Source organism: Melanostigma gelatinosum (genome assembly GCF_949748355.1).
Source record: "Melanostigma gelatinosum genome assembly, chromosome: 19".
NCBI classification, from domain to species: domain Eukaryota; kingdom Metazoa; phylum Chordata; class Actinopteri; order Perciformes; family Zoarcidae; genus Melanostigma; species Melanostigma gelatinosum.
Window position 1 is genome coordinate 13,727,591 of NC_136652.1, and position 18,384 is coordinate 13,745,974.

The 18,384-nt window shown below is 44.2% G+C and overlaps 1 protein-coding gene across 1 annotated transcript in view; it reads left to right on the forward strand.

Annotated features, from left to right (window-relative positions):
• syne1a (spectrin repeat containing, nuclear envelope 1a) overlaps positions 1 to 18,384 on the forward strand; it is a gene marked incomplete at its 5' end in the record, with an annotated part of 107,988 nt that overhangs the window by 42,060 nt on the left and 47,544 nt on the right. The window contains 16 exons of the mRNA XM_079290869.1: positions 2,165 to 2,342; positions 4,660 to 4,842; positions 5,190 to 5,333; positions 6,741 to 6,896; positions 7,787 to 7,951; positions 8,398 to 8,570; positions 8,766 to 8,919; positions 9,244 to 9,387; positions 9,680 to 9,844; positions 9,941 to 10,258; positions 10,992 to 11,147; positions 12,825 to 12,995; positions 15,859 to 16,185; positions 16,511 to 16,663; positions 16,873 to 17,040; positions 17,503 to 17,679. Of these exons, the coding sequence (XP_079146995.1) occupies positions 2,165 to 2,342; positions 4,660 to 4,842; positions 5,190 to 5,333; positions 6,741 to 6,896; positions 7,787 to 7,951; positions 8,398 to 8,570; positions 8,766 to 8,919; positions 9,244 to 9,387; positions 9,680 to 9,844; positions 9,941 to 10,258; positions 10,992 to 11,147; positions 12,825 to 12,995; positions 15,859 to 16,185; positions 16,511 to 16,663; positions 16,873 to 17,040; positions 17,503 to 17,679 (2,932 nt within the window). The remainder of the gene's footprint in view (positions 1 to 2,164; positions 2,343 to 4,659; positions 4,843 to 5,189; positions 5,334 to 6,740; positions 6,897 to 7,786; positions 7,952 to 8,397; positions 8,571 to 8,765; positions 8,920 to 9,243; positions 9,388 to 9,679; positions 9,845 to 9,940; positions 10,259 to 10,991; positions 11,148 to 12,824; positions 12,996 to 15,858; positions 16,186 to 16,510; positions 16,664 to 16,872; positions 17,041 to 17,502; positions 17,680 to 18,384) is intronic.

Genomic DNA, 18,384 nt, shown 5'->3' on the forward strand with positions numbered 1-18,384 from the left:
CATTTATATGATTTGGCATGTTTTTGCTATATCCTAATATCGGGCACTACATCTTTAATAACATCTTTAATAACATTATGATAGAGATTTTGCAGAGCTCTATTATAATCCTAATTGGGACAGTGTCTTGTACATAATAAGAAACATGCACAAAACTGACCATGCATTATATGCGCATTCATTCCATAACACGGCACCACAACCAAAATAGAAGTAGGACAGCATTCTCCCCAAAAACAACATTTGCATGTCCGAATGGACAGTGTCCGTTTTTACAAGCTCATTTGTATTAGAGGCATGTGTGTGTGTTTGTGTGTGTGGTGATCTTGCACACTGACTTGTGACATGTGTCAGCCAGGCTAAAGGAAGTCTTAAAGGCGACGGAGCGCACCAGAGCCACCAGTTGCTATGCAACATTTAACTACCTTCCCTTTGCCTCTGCTTGTTTGTTTTGGTTTGTGTCTTTCTCAAGTTCAATTGTATGTAATGCTGAGTGTGATTTGAAGGAAATCAGATACATTTGGATGGTCTTTTTTATCCTTGCGCTCTAATTTCTACAAGTGAGCCTGTGTTCATTTAGTGCTTGTTTATAAACACACCATGCAATGCCTATTCATACAACCATACACACACACACACACACATGCATACACAAGTATGAACACAAATGATCTCCTTAATTTGCATGGAGGACATAGTGAGCTAGTGTGCGGTAGTGAGGGCGCTGTTTGTAGGGCACTGTGACACTGTAACATTTGTTGGCAGACAACCTGAGTGAGGTCAGCTTGTTGGAGATGCTTTGGCGGGTAATTGACTTTGGCTGCTGATTGGCAAAACCAGCACCCTTCCTCATTCACTGGGCTTTTTACTCTGTAATAGACTTGGCCTGTGTGCTCTTCGCACCTGTCCCGCATTAGGCACAGCAGAAAGAAGGGCAGGGAGAGAGAGACGGAGTGAATAGAAGAGGAAAAGGTAGTTACTCCATCCTTTCCATAGCACATGCCAGATTTTGTCTGTCACAGCAGAAAAAAAAGTGCCTCTTCCACTCTCATACCATCCCCACTGTACAAGCCTTTCATGCTCTCATCGCATCATTAAAACTCAAGGGTGTTTGTGTGCGTTAAAGTGTGTGTCGATAGAAGGTTGTGTGTGCTCTTGCCTCCCTTTGGACAGTAACCCTTGCTTAAACAGCTGCGCACCTTGTCTCCCTGCTGTAATCCTCTCCATCCCTTCTTCCACTCACCCATTTCACCTTCACCCACTGCCCGATATGTATGAAACCCAATGGCTCTTTTCCTTTGTTGTCCTTCATCTTCCTTATTTGGGTTTTACGCGCATTCAGATTTTGCATACCAAATAAATATTGTCTGTGCAGTTAATGTTCCAATTTTGCCTGAGGTATAAAGAAAGGGATTTTATCTTACTCATACATTACACTGGCCAGTATCCCCACATTGCCATATTGTACAGTTCTGAACCAGTGCAGTGTGTCTTGTACAGCATATAGTGAGGCAATAAATGTACAATAAATGTCTTGTTATTATCACAAAGTCTGTATTGTTGCTGTATTCTGTGGTTGCATATATTGCTATAGATTCTGATGCTATAGATTTTGATGGATATGTCAACAACACAAAGAATTTTCAGCATTTGATTCGTCCGTGGTGATAAAATACAGCCGACTAAAATGTCAAATTGTCCCTTTTAATACACCGCCCGTCACTGTAACCTCTCCCTGCCATATCCTTTCCATCTCACCCTTGTTCCTACAGCATCAATCTGTCAACCCTCGTTCTCTCCATCTTGTCGCCCCTGTGAACTCTTACCCCACTCATATGTTGCCTCTCAACCCCCTCCTAAGCAGTACCCCTCACCACCATCCCCCACTCTCCCTCTTTGCCCCAATGCTCATTCCTTCCACTTCACCCGCTTTACCATTTCTCCACCTGCCCGCTTCCCACTCCACTCATCTCTCCCGTGAAGACAGCACTTACAGTATCTGAGCATCTGCACATGCATCCTCTTTGTTTTGATGAGCACATGGACAGTAGACGGCAAACTCTCCTCTGGTTGTAACCCCTCTCTTTCTTTGTTCATTTCTCAAGATGGATCTCAACCTGTGAACATGTTTTAATCAGTCCCTAACTTCTCTTTTGTCCCCCAGTCTCAGTCTTCGTGCATCCAGGGAGTGTCAAAATAAGGAGCGCTTGTTGGAGCAGAGGTTCCGTGCAGCCTTGAGAGACTTCCAGCAGTGGTTGGTCAACGCCAAAATCAGCACAGCCAAATGCTTTGACGTGCCACAGAGTGTCGCCGAGGCCTTCACCGCTCTGCAGAGGATCCAAGTAAGAGAAAGCTCTTATTTAGACTCGACGTCTGTTAAATTCTTACAATGTTCTTAAGACGTTGGTGAGATGAACTTGTGGTCTTGTGCAGTCCTCACCACGGTGTTTTTGCACTCTCCGTTACAGACATCATTTGGAAATCACACTATTGTTCAGCCTTTTCAGCTATTGCTGCTTACTTACCCAGTTTTTATTATCTTTATTGCTGCTGGAAACATGAAGTGCATCTCCTCCTGTGCAGCAGAGGAGTTTCCCCGGGGCAGATCTACCAGACACAGAACAGCAAATAAACAGATTGAATCACATTTTGTCATGTTATTCAGGGAAAGAAAGTAGGAGAATTGATATTTAATGTCACTGAATATAACTTGCAATTCAGCTTTTTGAAAAAGAGCTACATTTTTATTAACTTTGGTGGCAGAATCGGTAATAACACCCCTGCATATACTGTCATGTCTGATTGCTACACAGAATGGCCCTATAGTCTCACACTATTGCCCATTAACCAGCTGCAGTGAAGCAGTAATGATTTCAGAGCAAGTAGCTGCTGAAGGTGGAGTTACATGTAGGGAAGGGTAATTTATCTACTTCCATAAACCAGAAATAATTCGCCTGTTGAGGAAATGAAATCAACGATCTTCTTGCCAGAAAAGTAATTTTGTGTTCTTCCACCTTTGGGTTGCCACTGCTGCCTACTAGTGCTCATTTTAATGTATTTGCATGGACAGGGCAGGCTCAGCAAATATTGCTAACACAAAGGAATAGTTGAAATGATGCAATAGTTGAAGAATCAATCCACTTTCAATGGGAGATTGCTCAAAGGGGGATGTCTGTATTGACATGCCGACTGTTGACTGTCCTCTGGTGGGCTTGTTGGCTGCATAAGCTGGCAGTGGGCGCATAGCCAAGAGGGATAAGAGAAAGCTCCACAGCGGGGTCTCTGTGCCACTCTCTTCAAAAATATCTCTTTTTGAGAAGTCTGCGTCTTTTTCTGAGAAGCTGGCAGGTGTAACAGTCTGGCAGTCTCTTTAAGCACCCCAGGGCCCTGGCCAAGAGTCAGCTGCTCATCAGTTAAGGTAGAGTCCCCACATCTCTGCACCAGACAGTCCTGTCAGACACCTGACCATGCAAACCGCTACATTACCACCAAGGAACTACTATACCTTTATTGCTTTGAGCTGAGCCTAAATAGTGAGATGATAAGTCTGCACTCATGAAGCACAGAACTTATTATCTTGTAATACTAATAATATTTTGTATCTAGTGCAGGTAGAACACGTGGAACTTAGGTTATTTAGACAGCAGTCACATGTGGAGTGTCATATGAACATTGTGCTACTTGAAGACTGTCAAAGAAGGGAAGTGCTGTGCAGGAGTTTTCCTGCCCTCCTTCAGAAGTTTCTCGCCTTGAGGATGAGCGGGAATGTCATATATATATGGCAGTGAAGGGGAGAGGAATAGAGAGGCAAAGCATGTTTTATTTATTATTGGCTTGGGGAGGAATGTGGAACAATGTTTCCACATGGCTGACCTCCAGTGGGAGGGCGAGTGTGGGAGGGGCAGGGGCATCCATTGTGTCACGCTTAATTGGTGGTATATAGTAACATTGGCAGGGAGAGAATGGTAGTAAGTGTGAAAAAAAACTGTGAATGAACAGAGGAGAGAGAAAATACCGAGATGCAGAGATGTAGAAAGACTTTCTATGTTTGTGTGTGGTTGTACTGTACCAAGTGTGTGCGTGTGTGTGTGTAGGTGTGTGTGTGTGTGTGTGTGTGTGTGTTTTGAGGGGGCTGAAGCAGTAGTGTGTGTAAGTGATGTGCTGACTGCACAGATGGTGGAGTGGTCCCTGCTGCGCTTCTGTCATCGACTCAGCTCTGAAGGAGGGGTGTGTATGTGGGTGTGTGCGTGGGTGTGTGTGTGTCTGTGTGTGTGTATATTTTCTGTGAGCTATGTTAAAACCAACACATTTCAGCCTCCCTGTGCTGTCCTTATCTGTGATTGCCTCCCTGGGTCAAGCCCTTCCTTCTGCCCACGCATATGGAATTAGCAATGGCTCGGTCTAATTACTGCTTCTGACAATGTAAAGTGAGATCCTGGGACTCTGAAAAAAAAATCTGTTCGCTATGTAGAGAACGGCCGCATTGTTTTCAGTTACCCATCAGCCATTGCATCTGAAGTGGAAGACAAAAAGAAGTTTGGGATTGTCATTCAGTCCATTTCTTTTTTTTCTCCTCTCCTTTCACTCCTCCCTTTGTGTGTGTGTGTGTGTGTGTTAAATAGTCACAGTTCCTTTGTCTTTGTCTGTGTATCCCCATAGGAGTTCCTGAGTGACAGGGAGCATGGCCAGGCCAGGCTGAGTACAGTAGGGGCCAGTGGGGAGTTGCTGATGGCTGTGGTGTCCAAAGACAGAGTGGAGGGAGTCAAGGCCAAGGTGGCAAACGCCAGAGAAGACTGGAAGAGCCTGATGAATAATCTGCAGATGAGGGAGGATGCACTCAAGGTTGGTTTACATTCACTTTTGTTTGGATGCTGTTCCCCTGAAACACAGACAATCTGGATCTCAGAGGGATATATGTTAAATAAAGATTGAACAGTTTGGATGTGAAAATGAATGCAGAGTATTTATACGTTTGTGTCTGCTTCCCTGCTGTCTGCCACTTTATTAACAGTTTACACACATACGTTTTATATACACAGGGATAATAATATGGATTTGATATGCCAGACGCAGACGATAATGGTCTTATTATTTCATTTGACTTCATCTAATAAACTGAGTTGTATCACTTTGTGCAAATTCAGTGTATATGAAAACTTCTCTTGTTGTATTAAATGTTGTATTTGCAGAAGCTGCAGTCCCAGATGACGGAGTTTGAGGCCAGTGCTGAGCCTCTGCAGGACTGGCTGAACAGCACAGAGGTCAGAGTTCAGGAGAGCAGCGCTCGTCTACACGACCTTCCAGCCAAGAAAAAGGAGCTCAGCAAACTACAGGTATGGTGGAGCCCAAAGTCACGCTCCTAACACAGCTACACCAATATACTGCATTCTGGTGAATGTTTATTTACCAATGTATGCCTTTTCTGCATCAATGTATGGTGGAAACGTCTTTATTAATGTAAAGGAAAACACCAAATCCAGGCCCCATGTGAGAATTCAAAACATGAAGCTATAATAGAATGTAATCCAGTAAGTCTCTGTCATTCTGTATCACTTTCAAATATGTGTTCTGCTGTAGATCAACTTGTGTAATTTAATGTTATCCCTGTTGAGTCATGTAGGCATGATTTAGTCTCTAATTACTGTGGTTATTCATGGTGCCGTCTCCTAGTTTATACAGTGTTTTACAGCCACTACTTAAGCAATATTTCACAATGTAGGATCCATTTTCTGTTTAATTGCATTACGTCATACTGAGAGTGTGCCTTTTACACTTCTCTTCTCACTGTGACACTCTCTCATTTCCTCTCCTGACTCAAGTAAGCCCCATCGTTACAACATAAATTGAATATTAAGTTGATTTTCCAAGGATACTTAGTAGTTGTAGCTCTCCATCAGATATGCATCCCTAAAGCACAATCTAAAATCTGCTGGGAAAAGAGAAGGGACTAATTACATTTGTCGAGCACCACCGCATCAAAATAGAGCAGCGTCTTGACACAACAGTCAGAGGAAAAGTCCAGAAATCGAATTAATTCTCCTTCTGTCACAGCTGAAGCGCTGCGTGGCTAAAAGGCCCTTTTCAGGATGCGATAACAGCCTCTGCCATGTCTGGCAGAGACAAAAAGGGAAGAGAGGCACTGAGCGTTAAAAAGATAAAACTGACAATAGAGAAAAAACATATCAAGCCCATCTCAAAGCGCTGCCCTTATCGTTGTTGCTATTTTTTTATTTATTCTGTCGCCCACAGTTGCACCCCTCCTCATTGCCTTTTGTCTGGCCCAGCAAGCAATTACATTTCTTCCCCCAGCACCTGAAGTACAATACAATACATGCAGGCTTCAGTGTCTAAACCTGTGTTGGCAAAATCCTCTTTACCTTTTCACATGTATATACCCCCCTCCATCACGCTATTTAAGGCTTTTCTCTTTTTCCTGATCTGAGCTGCGGTGTCTAACCACATTTCTATTTAAAAATGAACATCAAGAGAAATACTGCTGATGCTGTTTTTTTATGTCCTCCTCTGTTCCTCTCACACCTCCCTTTTCTGTCATCACTGTCATGTTTTTTTTGTTATTTCATTTTTTTCCCTTGACTCAAAATGTAATGGTGCTTACATGCAACCATCCTCTCCAATCTACTTAATTTCTTCTCCTGCCCAACTGTGCTACCCGAATCCTATTGCTCCTTTGTCTCAATTTCATCTCCGTGTCTTCCTCCTCCTGCTTCGTACTGGCCCAGTGTGTACTGGAGGAGAAGGCCGGTCGGGAAGTAGAGCTGGGCAGGCTGAAGGAAAAGGCTCATCGTCTCTGGGAGGGACAAGCAGCCGGCAAGGGCTTCGTCCACCGTGTATCCCAGCTGTCAGCACAGTACCTAGCCCTCAGCAACTTAACCAAGGTAACACTGCCCCCCCCCCTTCTTATATCTGTGCTTCTGTCTGAGAAATGCTGCAGCATGCTGTGCTTGATTCATGTACTGCGTGAGCCTTGTGTCCAGCCATGTTGTTTATCGTTGTTCTCTGTTATTTGCTGTGTCATGCGCTATTTCCCCAGTCGCAGTCATGGCTGCTGCACTCAGCTTGCTTTTGGTAAAAAATATTGCGTCCAAGAAAGCCTCGGTAATCCACAGTAATTTACCTGAGCTCAATTATCTATCGTTCACCTCCAAAAGGTCCACGCCGCTGCACTCATCGACAAAACAAAAGGCCACGGCCGTGGAGCTTTCATCCACTGAAGCACTTCTAAAATGCCAGAGCTGAAATGTGTCAGTGCTTGAGAATCTGACCTTTTTTGATGCTCTCATTAGAATGGGCACGCTCTTTTGATTAATTTGAATTCAGTGTAGAGCAAAACATTGCACTGACCGCAAAGCACCATTCTCTTACCACAGGACAACGACAGTGCTCCAACGATGATGAATGAGATGTATTTACTTTGCCGGCTAGCGAGTGGAGCGCTATTTTTAGGTCCTCTTCCCTGCCAGACATGGAAACAGGAATGAAATCATTTAAAATTGCCACTTGTAGATAGTTATTGTGGCTCTGCCTCTCTACCGTCTACAGTTGCACACAAGATTTACGAGTGATGACTGCAAAGAAAATACTTTGTGTTGGTGCTGTAATGTGGGCCGTGGTAGCGTCTCTTGAGATGTCTGTAAAAAATGCAAACAGAAATATATGAAGACACTGTTGTGCAGCGGAAACGATTGTGTTCAACTCAGTGCTAACCTGTTTCTCACATCCATTATAAGAAGAGTGTGTTAACAGTGCTGTGCTCTGATCTCTACAGGACAAGGCCTCCAGGATTGAACGTATTGTTGGAGAGCATCGCCTCTTCTCTCAGGGCCTCAAAGAGCTCCAGGATTGGGTGTGTGAAGCTCAGAGGATCCTCAAAACATGCATCTCCACCACCACTGACAAGGGTGTGTTAGAGGACCGGATGTTGCAGCTGGAAGTAAGTGGAGACAAGATGGCTGCGGGATCCCATCAAGGAATACACAATTTATTAGAGATTTGGCTAGTTGTTGATTTTACTGGACTACTGTCCATGTTTCCTTCATTTCATGCTGATATTTTTAGTGAAAGGGAACTAGAATTATCTCAGAAGTGAGAAAATCATGTAGCAGCTTCACTTAAAAGGTAAATAACCAAGTCTGGCAGTTTTCTGTCCAACTTCAGCCCCAAATACAAATTTAGTTAGTAGGGAAATCTGGCAGTATCTAGACGCAGAGGAATAATTCAGTTAGGTTTTAGGGTGGTGTATCGGACCAAATTATGTCCCAGGAACCTTGCTGTGAATACAACCATCTGGAGAACATTGTGTGGAAACCAAAATAAATGTCTTTATTTTAGACTTCGGATGGTTATTTTCAGTCTGTCCCTTTCATCTCTGTCTGTAAGGCCTTACTGGCTGCTCGTCAGGAGAGGGAGATCCAGCTCAAGATGCTGCTGACGCGGGGAGAAGCAGTCCAGAGGAACACTTCAGCCGAGGGGGTCCCAGTGATTCGCAAACAGATCCAGGACCTCAAAGACTCTTGGGACTCCTTGCTTTCTGCCTCCATTCAGTGTAAAAGGTTGTGATCACGAACCAATCAATCTGTCAGTCAGTTGATAAATGGGACTGGGAATTGTCTAGTTAACTTGATGGATTTCAGTTGGTTGAAAGGTTACGGGGACAATTAGATTAAAATGTATGTGTACTTTGTATGTGTCTGTTTTGGTGAAACGTTTGTTCACTGCGTGTTAACATTATAATGTTGATGTAACAGCCAGCTGGAGGGCGCCTTGTCTCAATGGACCAGCTATCAGGAGGACGTGGGTCAGTTTGTGATGTGGATGGACCGGGTTGAGGAGACACTTAGCTGCTCAGACAGACAGTACTCTGAGATGAGAGACAAGACCGCTAACCTGGGAAAGACCAAGGTATCGCATCATATCGAATAATGTCTCACCTTAAAAAGCCAGAATCTGTTTTGGAAACTTATTTTTACGTACTTACGCTAACATACACTGAGTGATGAAGCATGTGCAACTATATGACCTGTTTCTTGTTATTTTTGGAGAACTTTTACACTTTTTTTGCAGAGCAGCTGCCATGTTTTTCCCGTTTTCTCCCACAATTTGAAGATATCCTTTTTTTATGTTATGCCCTTCTCTAAACTCTTGCAGTTACATACATTCATACCCCAGAGCCTCCCAGTGGCGTTGGATGTACTACACTGAGTGTGTGCATGTGTTTCATTCCAGCTTCTCTATGAAGAAGTACTGAGTCACAGCAGTCCTCTGGAGACCATTGCCACAAAGGGGTCCAATATGGCCGAACACTACACTACCCAGCAGGAGGTGCAGCAGCTGCAGCGTAGATACAACACCCTCAAAGAAAAGACCAAGGTACTTCGAGTGCACACAACATATTGTGTAACTTTTTCCTCTACAGGCATTTGAATAATAAATCAGTTGTTTGAGAATATTTATATTCCCACAAAATATTTGTGAGTGTGACCCGTACATTGAGCATTTTAGTCAATTATCTAACAATCATTTTAAATTCCTTACACATGTTTCACTGTTTTTCAGAGTTGAAGTCAGTCGTCAGGCAATTATGTGTTGCCCACTGCTCTTGGGATGTTCAATGAATACACGCCCCTTCTTTCCAGTAATGTCTCCAAACTGTTGTCTACAGAATGCGGTCAGTAAGGCCAAAGGGCTGGTGCTGGTCCATCAGGAATATCAAAGGGAGTTGCATGTGTTTGAGGACTGGCTGGAGCAGGAACAGGCCACTCTGGCTTCGTTGTCCCATCCAGAGGGAAACGTGGATACACTAGAGAAGACACTGCAACAGCTACAGGTATTACATTTTCCTAACAAGGCCTTGGACACGCTGGACTTTTCGGATCTTCAGTCACATAGTTTATTTGTTCTTCCCTTTTTACTTCCCTTACAGCTCCTGCAGGAATGCTGCTCAAATGGCCAGTCTTTGCTCTCCGCTGTGCTGACCAGCAGAGAGAGAGTAATCCCCTGGGGTATACCTCAAATTGAGGACAGAGTGCTGGACACCGCTCAGCAGGAGTGGGGGGCCTACCAGGGCCGTCTGGAGGAGACTCAGACCCAGCTGAGCTCCACACTGACCAGACTGAGGCAGATGGGCCAAAGGTTCCTGAGCCTGGCCCAGTGGCTGGAGGAGATGGAGAAGGCGGCGAACATCAGAAGTCATCGGCAGTCAGACAGAGGCACCAAGGAGACTCAGCTGAAGAAACTCAAGGTCAGAGAAACACTATTGTATTAACAGCAAAGTACTGTAACTGCATCTGAAACACACATTCTGAATTATTTCTTCTTTCTTTACTCATTATCCCCTCCTGTAATATTATATCTGTGTCTGGTATGCACATACAGTAACAAATGACTTCAGTCAGCAAACACCTGGTTATACTGTAGACAACAGTTACTTTAATTCAATATTTTGTTCAACAAGAGAGTACTCATTTTAGACCCTTAGTAGCAAAGAGCTACATGAATCCTTTGGAAGAGCTACAACAATATCCAAGCCAATAATACAATTGTGTCCTTGAAAATATAAGTTATGAGGCATCCCAGGGCCTTGCTCTACAATAAATTACTTTTCCCACATTTGCATACACTCAACTCACAACATGAAAGAAAACAGCAGGAGACAGAACATTTCCCGACAGGGTCAACTCCCTTTGGAGCAGGTTTCCTGCCAGTGTCAGAATGTCAGACAGTCGCAGTGTTTTCCCTCCCTGCATTTATAGGGACACACACACACACACGCACAAACACACAGCGAGAGACAGACCCCTTGGCCCCATATGTTGTTTGTGATGTCATCTGCTATTTCTTCTTTCTCCTTTCACCTCTGTTTGTCCTTTCATTTCATAAAAAAAACATAATTTACTCTGAAATCATTCATATTTTTGACTGGATTTCTCTAGCATGTTGCAAATTAAACATCTCTCTGTGTCCCTTCTGAACAGGGGTGTCTTGAGGCAGCGCTTGCACGGCAGGGAGAAGTCGATGGCCTTTCCTCTTTGGCCCAACAGGTTCTGGAGGAAACCTACATCAGTAGTCGTGTCAGCGTTACTGCCACCCAGCTCACTGCCCGCTACCATTCCCTGCTGCTCAACATACAGGTTAGGCACTCTCTATTGTATGCTATTCAATTATTCATACATCATATCTTTACCCTGTTGAGTTTCACAGATGCCTAACCTTAGTTTAGTGTCCATGCTGAACAATACCTTCACTGTATATATAAGTTGGGTTAAAAAGCCTCTGCTGGTCAGGTAGTCCGGACACATAGATGACTTCATTTCCTGTCCACCAGAAGATTTAGCTGGAAGGTACCTACCTGTCATTATGAGTCAAGAATAGCAAAACATAAGGCCGTAATGGGCTGGGTATTGGTTTAAACCCTTTTGTGTTATACTGTCTCAATAATGGATGAAGAAAATGTGAAACTGTGTGTATTGCCATTGGGGTCTCTGCCCGCAGTGGGCTCCTCACACATGCGTATCTCTCACCATGGAAATTGCTCCAGTGAGAGTTTGGACTTTGTTTCTGTAACACCCCATTGAAGTTGCTTTGAGAGTGATGCCTGTGAGCCCAGCCTGTGTTGCTTTGTATACTCAGATCCAGCCTCTCTATTTGTCTGCTCCTCTGGGGGGGACTCAAGGAAAAATCAATGGGGCTCCTCTGGTCTGGGGCTAAGGCCGTAATTAAACGCTGCAGAAGGCAATCTCACACTTGGCACCGGGAGTGTAAAAGCTTTGCCTGCACGGCATTGATTTTCACACCTTCAGTAACACATCTGAGTTTGTGTGTGCGTGTCTCTCCCTCACTTTGTTTTACCCACACCCCTTCCTTACCCTCTCAAAATTGACTAAAGTATGCCTATACTTACAGTCATGCCGGTACATACATATGCAGACACACGACATCCCGCTCATACCAAGGATGCCTGTAATTATACTGTGTGAAGTTGGGGCCATATGGGCTTGAGGTGGGAAGCTGTTACCTCTGTCTGGTCGGAAAAGGTGTGCACTCAGCAATATCTGCTAATTGGAGCTTCTCGCAACACCACGGGATTTGCAAGCTGAGTGAATAATGTGTCGAACCTGCAAGAAACCCTCTCCATCCTCATGCTGCTATTGACTCAAAATCTCAGTCAAGTGGATAATGCATCAAAAACATCAAAACCCCTCTTCACCTTGGAGTGAAGCTATTGACATTCTGCAGATGAATGGGGCGGGCGGGGGGGGGCAGATATTTTCTGTTTTGATGGTTGATCGGAGAGCTTTTGGTCCTTAGTGGCCAACATAAGACAGCTGAGGCACATCTCACAGCTTAAAAGGAAGAGATACAGACCATGTTTCCTGAATTGTTCCCTGACCAAATACAGAATTCTAACCTTACAAATAACAAAAGGGCAGCAGTTGTTAAAGTGAGTATTATTCACCTTCATATTAATACTGTCAATTGTAATGTAAATATGGTAGGGTAGCATTAACACCTAGTTAATTGCCATGGTAAACTAAAACAATCTGAACATATTGGGCCAACATTGACTTTATATTAAATGCCAGCATACTGTAGATATTCAGCCACATATACGTGTGTTTATAGTGTGTTTATAGTCAATTGGTCCACAACAACAAAAACTTGTAAAAAAAAAAAACCTAAAGTGGGTTTTCATGTCATATGATGACAATGTTTGTATATATATATATATATATATATATATATATATATATATATATATATATATATATTGAACTTCACTTCTGACTTCTCATCCAATCGTTTTCCAGGACACCATTAAGCATCTTCAGGAGGAGCTGAAGAGCATCGAAGAGGCTGAGAATCTGTGCACGTCCTTCACTGACTGGTTCAGCTCCACTCAGAAGAGCTTCACAGCGTTAACCGACACTTCTGAACCTCTTGACCGAGTCGCCATGGAGAAGAAGATGAAAAAACTAGAGGTATCCATTTATTTACCAAAATGTGTGCTGTACCTGTGTGGTTATATGGTTTCACAGCCACAGTTCTGAACCTCAATTTGTCAGGAAGGCATTTAGATACACGGTGCACTTAATATACCTCCATGAACAGGTTGCAATAAATCAGCACAGACGTTGGGTATTACCAAGGCAAACTGATGAGTTAGCAGGACTCCTGTTTATAGTGGAGAATTTGAGCACAAACTCATAATGAGTCCAATATCCAAGCCAGCAAAAAATGTCCTTGTGCAATCTTTTTTCCTGCCAAGTGACATAAAAACCTGTTCGGAACATGAAGTGTACAGATTTCTTTGGCAGCTACAATATGCTCGGCCAGTAAAATATGCATGGAGTTTTCAAACCATGGATATAGCTGCACAATCTCACTGTCGTGGAACAATTGTAACAGTTTGTCTTTGTGTTCTTTTTGTCAAATGGACATTGGAGGAAAGTAGCCCTGTACAGGCCGCAGTAAAGAGAAAACATGGTTTGCTTGGCATAGTTCATATCGAGTGTGTCGAGGATTGGATGAGTGTGTGTGTGTGTGTGTGTGTGTGTTTATCGATCCGCTCTTTATGAAGACAAAGTGGGTGCCGCTTTAGAGGAAGCGTGGTAGCAGGGAGAGACCTCCCACTGTGAAGTAGAGGATGAAGAAGCGCCGGTGTCAGGAGCCTGCTGGCACAGACACTGTAATTGATGCAGCGCCCTTACCGCTTCACATCTCACACACACACACACACACACACACACACACAATTCTCTCCTCTCACACTCACTTCATATCACAAGATCCCTTCCAAAGTACGAACAAGCTGCATCAAACTTTCTAACCCATGATCCCTCTGTGGTTTCACTCATTTTTCCACTACCTTTCTTTATGTATCACTACATCACATCTCTCTTTGTCGTCGTCACACTGACACACACATCCGGAATCGCATTTACCGACCCACACGTAGGCATTCACAATACATCATCTGGTGTGGGCTTTGCAGTAATCCCTGTCTGGGATCGATGCTCTGTCTCTGCATCGGGACTGAAGACGTGCTGTCACCACATGAGTCCTTCCAGCGCTGCAGATAATACGCAAGCGCTCCATCGCTTACTCATTCTCCATCACTTACTCATTCTCCTGTAGTAAGTAAGAGCTACAGGGCTTTTCAGTGAGCTGCGATGATTACGCATTGACACAAAGACCAGTAGTCAATAGCCTGTGTCAAGAGCCATTAGTTGGATGTAGACTTCATTTGATTGCAACTGTAAAGTCATACAGTAGTAGTGTTAGCTAGAAATGTTCTGTAACTTCATTAAGAGCTCTGAAAATGAAAGTATTGTGATAATGTACCAATGTCAGACAGATGCATTTCAGAAGAATTTTTTTGTAATTTAAATCATAAAATTCCTCACATTTTACACTGTCCCCATCCAGTGCACAGTATTTGTATTTAATTAGTTTATTCAATAGTTTTCCTCCATTCGCTGGTTCCTTAAAGAATTGAATACGGGGCAATATGCAAAAAAATGCAAAAGAGGAACTGGTTTCTCCTGCTCCTAATTAAGCCCCCCCCCCCCCCCCCCCCCACTGCCAACCTCTTCCAAATTTTTTATTTCACTGGCATTTCATAAATGTTAAAGGGAATTTTTCCCCAAGATGTCTGCCTGTACAGAATATAACACGATGCATAAAGCACACTGTGTTCAGGACCTCGTGTATAATGTTCACCAGACTGAACTGTCTACTGTATCAAAGTATTAGTACAACTCAATGAGCTTTCCATCGGTGGCTATTTTCATACAGATTGTGAGACCAAACTCTGTAAGACCACTGAAATAGTATTTAGTCTTGTAAAAAAAAATGAAGATCCTTCAGAGGTTTGGAAGGTTCCTCAAACAGTCTTGGATGTAAAATGCACAATTTGGACCAATTCAGGAAAACTGGTAATGAAATGAGTTTGATTCAACACGTGGACAACCTGACGTGATGCCAGTTGTGCGAAGGCAGCAGATGTTTGAATATGAAGGAGGTAATGAGTCATACAAAACAAAATCTACCGCAGATGGCAATTACAGCAGACTTACTTCTTTTATCTCACATGTCCAACCTCACATGATTGTATGGAATTAAGATATATCGAGTGTCTCCTATGAAGGTCCTTTGGTCGGCGCATCGGTGACCGGAATGACGATCGTGCCGGAAGCTTCGTATTAAGCAGCAAACGTAGAACGTGCGTGTACAGACACAGGTCTGGTTATATTATGTTATCAGCAGCAGTAGCTGGAGGTCTGGGGGTTGTTGCAGTGTGAAGCTTCTCTCCACTCAAGCAATAATAGGCCTATGATGAAAGCTAGATGGCATCCCATCGAGTGGAGGTCTATCTGTGTGTGTGTGTGTGTGGTGTGTTGAGGTTGCCCTGGAAACCCCTGCAGCTACTGCTGCCTGTTAAGGGTCCGTATAATTGGGGTCCTCCTTTCATATTATTCACTGTGGTTTCACCACAACATGACTTCCAGGTCTTCTCCACATCTCGCCACGCAGGTGTCGGCCTACCTGATGGGTTCAAAGATTTTCAAACACAATGCCTGGTCTGGGTGACCCTGGAGGTGAAGGACAAAGAAATCAGTGATACTGTGTTCGAATGTTAACCTCAAAGTCATTAAAACTATGATAGAAGGATTCCCTCATCCTCGAGCATGCATGCTACAGTTTCGGTAGACCAGAACAGTATTTTTCTCTTTAACTTAGCAGTGTGTAAAATGCCTTGGATGACAGTCATTAAGTATAAAGCAATGGTGAGCGGTAGCAGCAGCCTTGCTGAGTTGTATTTCTGCTCTCTCTTTCACCTAGACTCTCCAGTCCGAGCTCCAACATGGTCACTGTCTCCTGAAATCGCTGAGGGAGCGGGCAGAGCGGACAGCGGGCTTCCTGGACGAGGCTAGAGCTGAGATTTTAGGAGAGGAGGTAGAGGCTCGTCTTGCCCAGCTGGAGGAGCTCGCGGGTGGGCTGAGGCAGGAGCACAGCTTTCTACAGCGGGCATTACTGCTAGCCAGGGAGTTTCAGGACCGATATAAGGCTCAGGCCCAGTGGCTGGTGGAGACCAGGGCTTTGCTCAAATCCCCTCTGGAGCCCAAGGCTGAACTGTACCAACGGAGAGCACTGCTGGCTAAGTACAAGGTATAGCAGCAGCTATGTCATTAAAACAAGTTTGAATTTAAATCACATGTACAATATGTACATTTGGCAGCAAGACCTTACTGATTGTTATTAGCGTAATGGACCACATGAGTGTCCTTGCTTGTCTTTATCCATTAGCTACATAATTGAATATACTTTCCATAACTGCTGAGCATTTTCCTGAGTAATACCATTGATTTTTATAGTGATGTGTTCTTTGAAAAATTGACGGTATAGTAGAACCCATTGGTAGTAAACCAACTGAGGATGGTCTCTACTCGATAGAAGATGAAACTAAAACAATACATGTTGACTGTGTCCCCAGGCTCTGCTGCAGATGGTTCAGTCCCATGATGAATCCATCCGGTCAGTGGTGGAGAAAGGAGATGCTCTGCTGGCCTCTGTGCACTACCCCTCCATCAGAGAGAAGATGAACAGGATGCAAAGGGACTACACTGAACTCTGTCACACTGCCACGGTGAGAACCTGTGCTCATGTGACGGTAGTTTCGATACATTGAAAGGAAAAAATAATAGCTCTTTCCATGCAGATGAGTTGATGCAAACACAAATACAGGGCATATACTTCTGCTTGAGGACAGGGTTTGTAATGGTTTGTGGCATATGCTTTGTCTAATCAGTATAATTTGTCTGTGTATACTCACTTTTTGTGAATTATGCGGTCCAGGCCCATGTGGAGAACCTGGAAGGCCAGGTAAAGGAACAGGAAGCTTACCACAACGAGCTCCAGGAAGTGGAGCGCTGGCTGCTCCAGATGTCCAGCAGGATGGTGACTCCTGATCCCACTGTGGGTGGCAGCCTGGAGGCAGCCACGCAACAGCTGTCCAGGCACAAGGTGACCAATCACATCTCTGGATCGTTTGTGCTGTTGTTTGCAGAGTTTGTGGCACATCATAGAGCTTGAGCAATTAGCCTTGATTAGAGAGCAAAAGTGCTCACTAGCGCTTACGAGGAAATTTCAAATATTCAGACTGACGTTGTTGTAATTGTTATCTAACTGTTGGTGTTATTATAATAAATTAGCAATCCTTTACATTTAGTCAAACAGACCTCTGTTTTGAAGTTAGATAATCAGAAGGGCTGAGTCCTAATTAACTGTCATTCACAAATGTTCTTCTTTAAATCTTCTTTAGAGTTCATCCATTGGGTCCCATCTAATACCATGAGACATCACTGTTTGCTATCAGTCTGCTCCGCCCTCCTGTGTCATTGACAAGTGGACAGACTCGTTCTGTAATGCGTCTCCACTGGAGACTCTTCCTTACATGATCCTACTTTGGTACTTTGTCCTCCGCAGGCCCTCATGGAGGAAATAGCGGGCTTTGAGGATCGCTTGGCAGCCCTGAAGGAGCGAGGAGACCACCTGGTACAAGGCTGCAGTGACCGTGTGCAGATCAGGCTGAGACAGCAGGTCCAGGCTCACCAGCAAGGCACCAGAGACAGCTACTCAGCCATCTGTAGCACAGCACAGAGAGTGAGTGAGGAGGAGGAGATGGAAAGAGGGAGGGAGGGGATGCAGAGGAGGAGGAGCGAGAGATGGGAAGCTGAGATGTATTCTGTATTTGAAGTAGTGAAATGGTTCTCACATATTTATAATGTAAGAAGTATTAGAGTTGTTGGCGCACATTTGCTGAGGCATCCATGGATGTGACCACACAGACTCACAGTTCTACATATCAGTGCTATTAATATTCCAACAGCCTTGGCATCCACTTAATCCTCACCCATTCTGACACTTAAACCCATTTCTCAAGACAGCCCTTCACTGCCAGTGTAGAGGGCACAACCAACTAAGGCTGCCAAAGTGCCGCTCAACAGCAGCCATACTCCGACGGACCCCACCAGCCAAAATCACCAACTCAATCTACCCATATTAATCTCTGCGTATGCCCTGTCAACTCCACTTTTTCATGACTGAGCCAAAAGTGGTCACACGCCACTGTTCAGTAGCTCTGGCGAGCCCTCTAATCCAGGCCCACTCTGTCATTTTGGCAACCTCTACTCTGTCATCATAGCTCACCTCCCAAGACACCACCTCCACCAGCACTCGCACATCCAATCTGGCATTGTGTGATCCAGCCACACTTTACCACTACGCTGCTGGCTTCTCTACAACTGCGCCTCCAGTGTTACGATGGCTGCCAACTGTGTCCCAGCACAACACAGCTCTAATATCCTG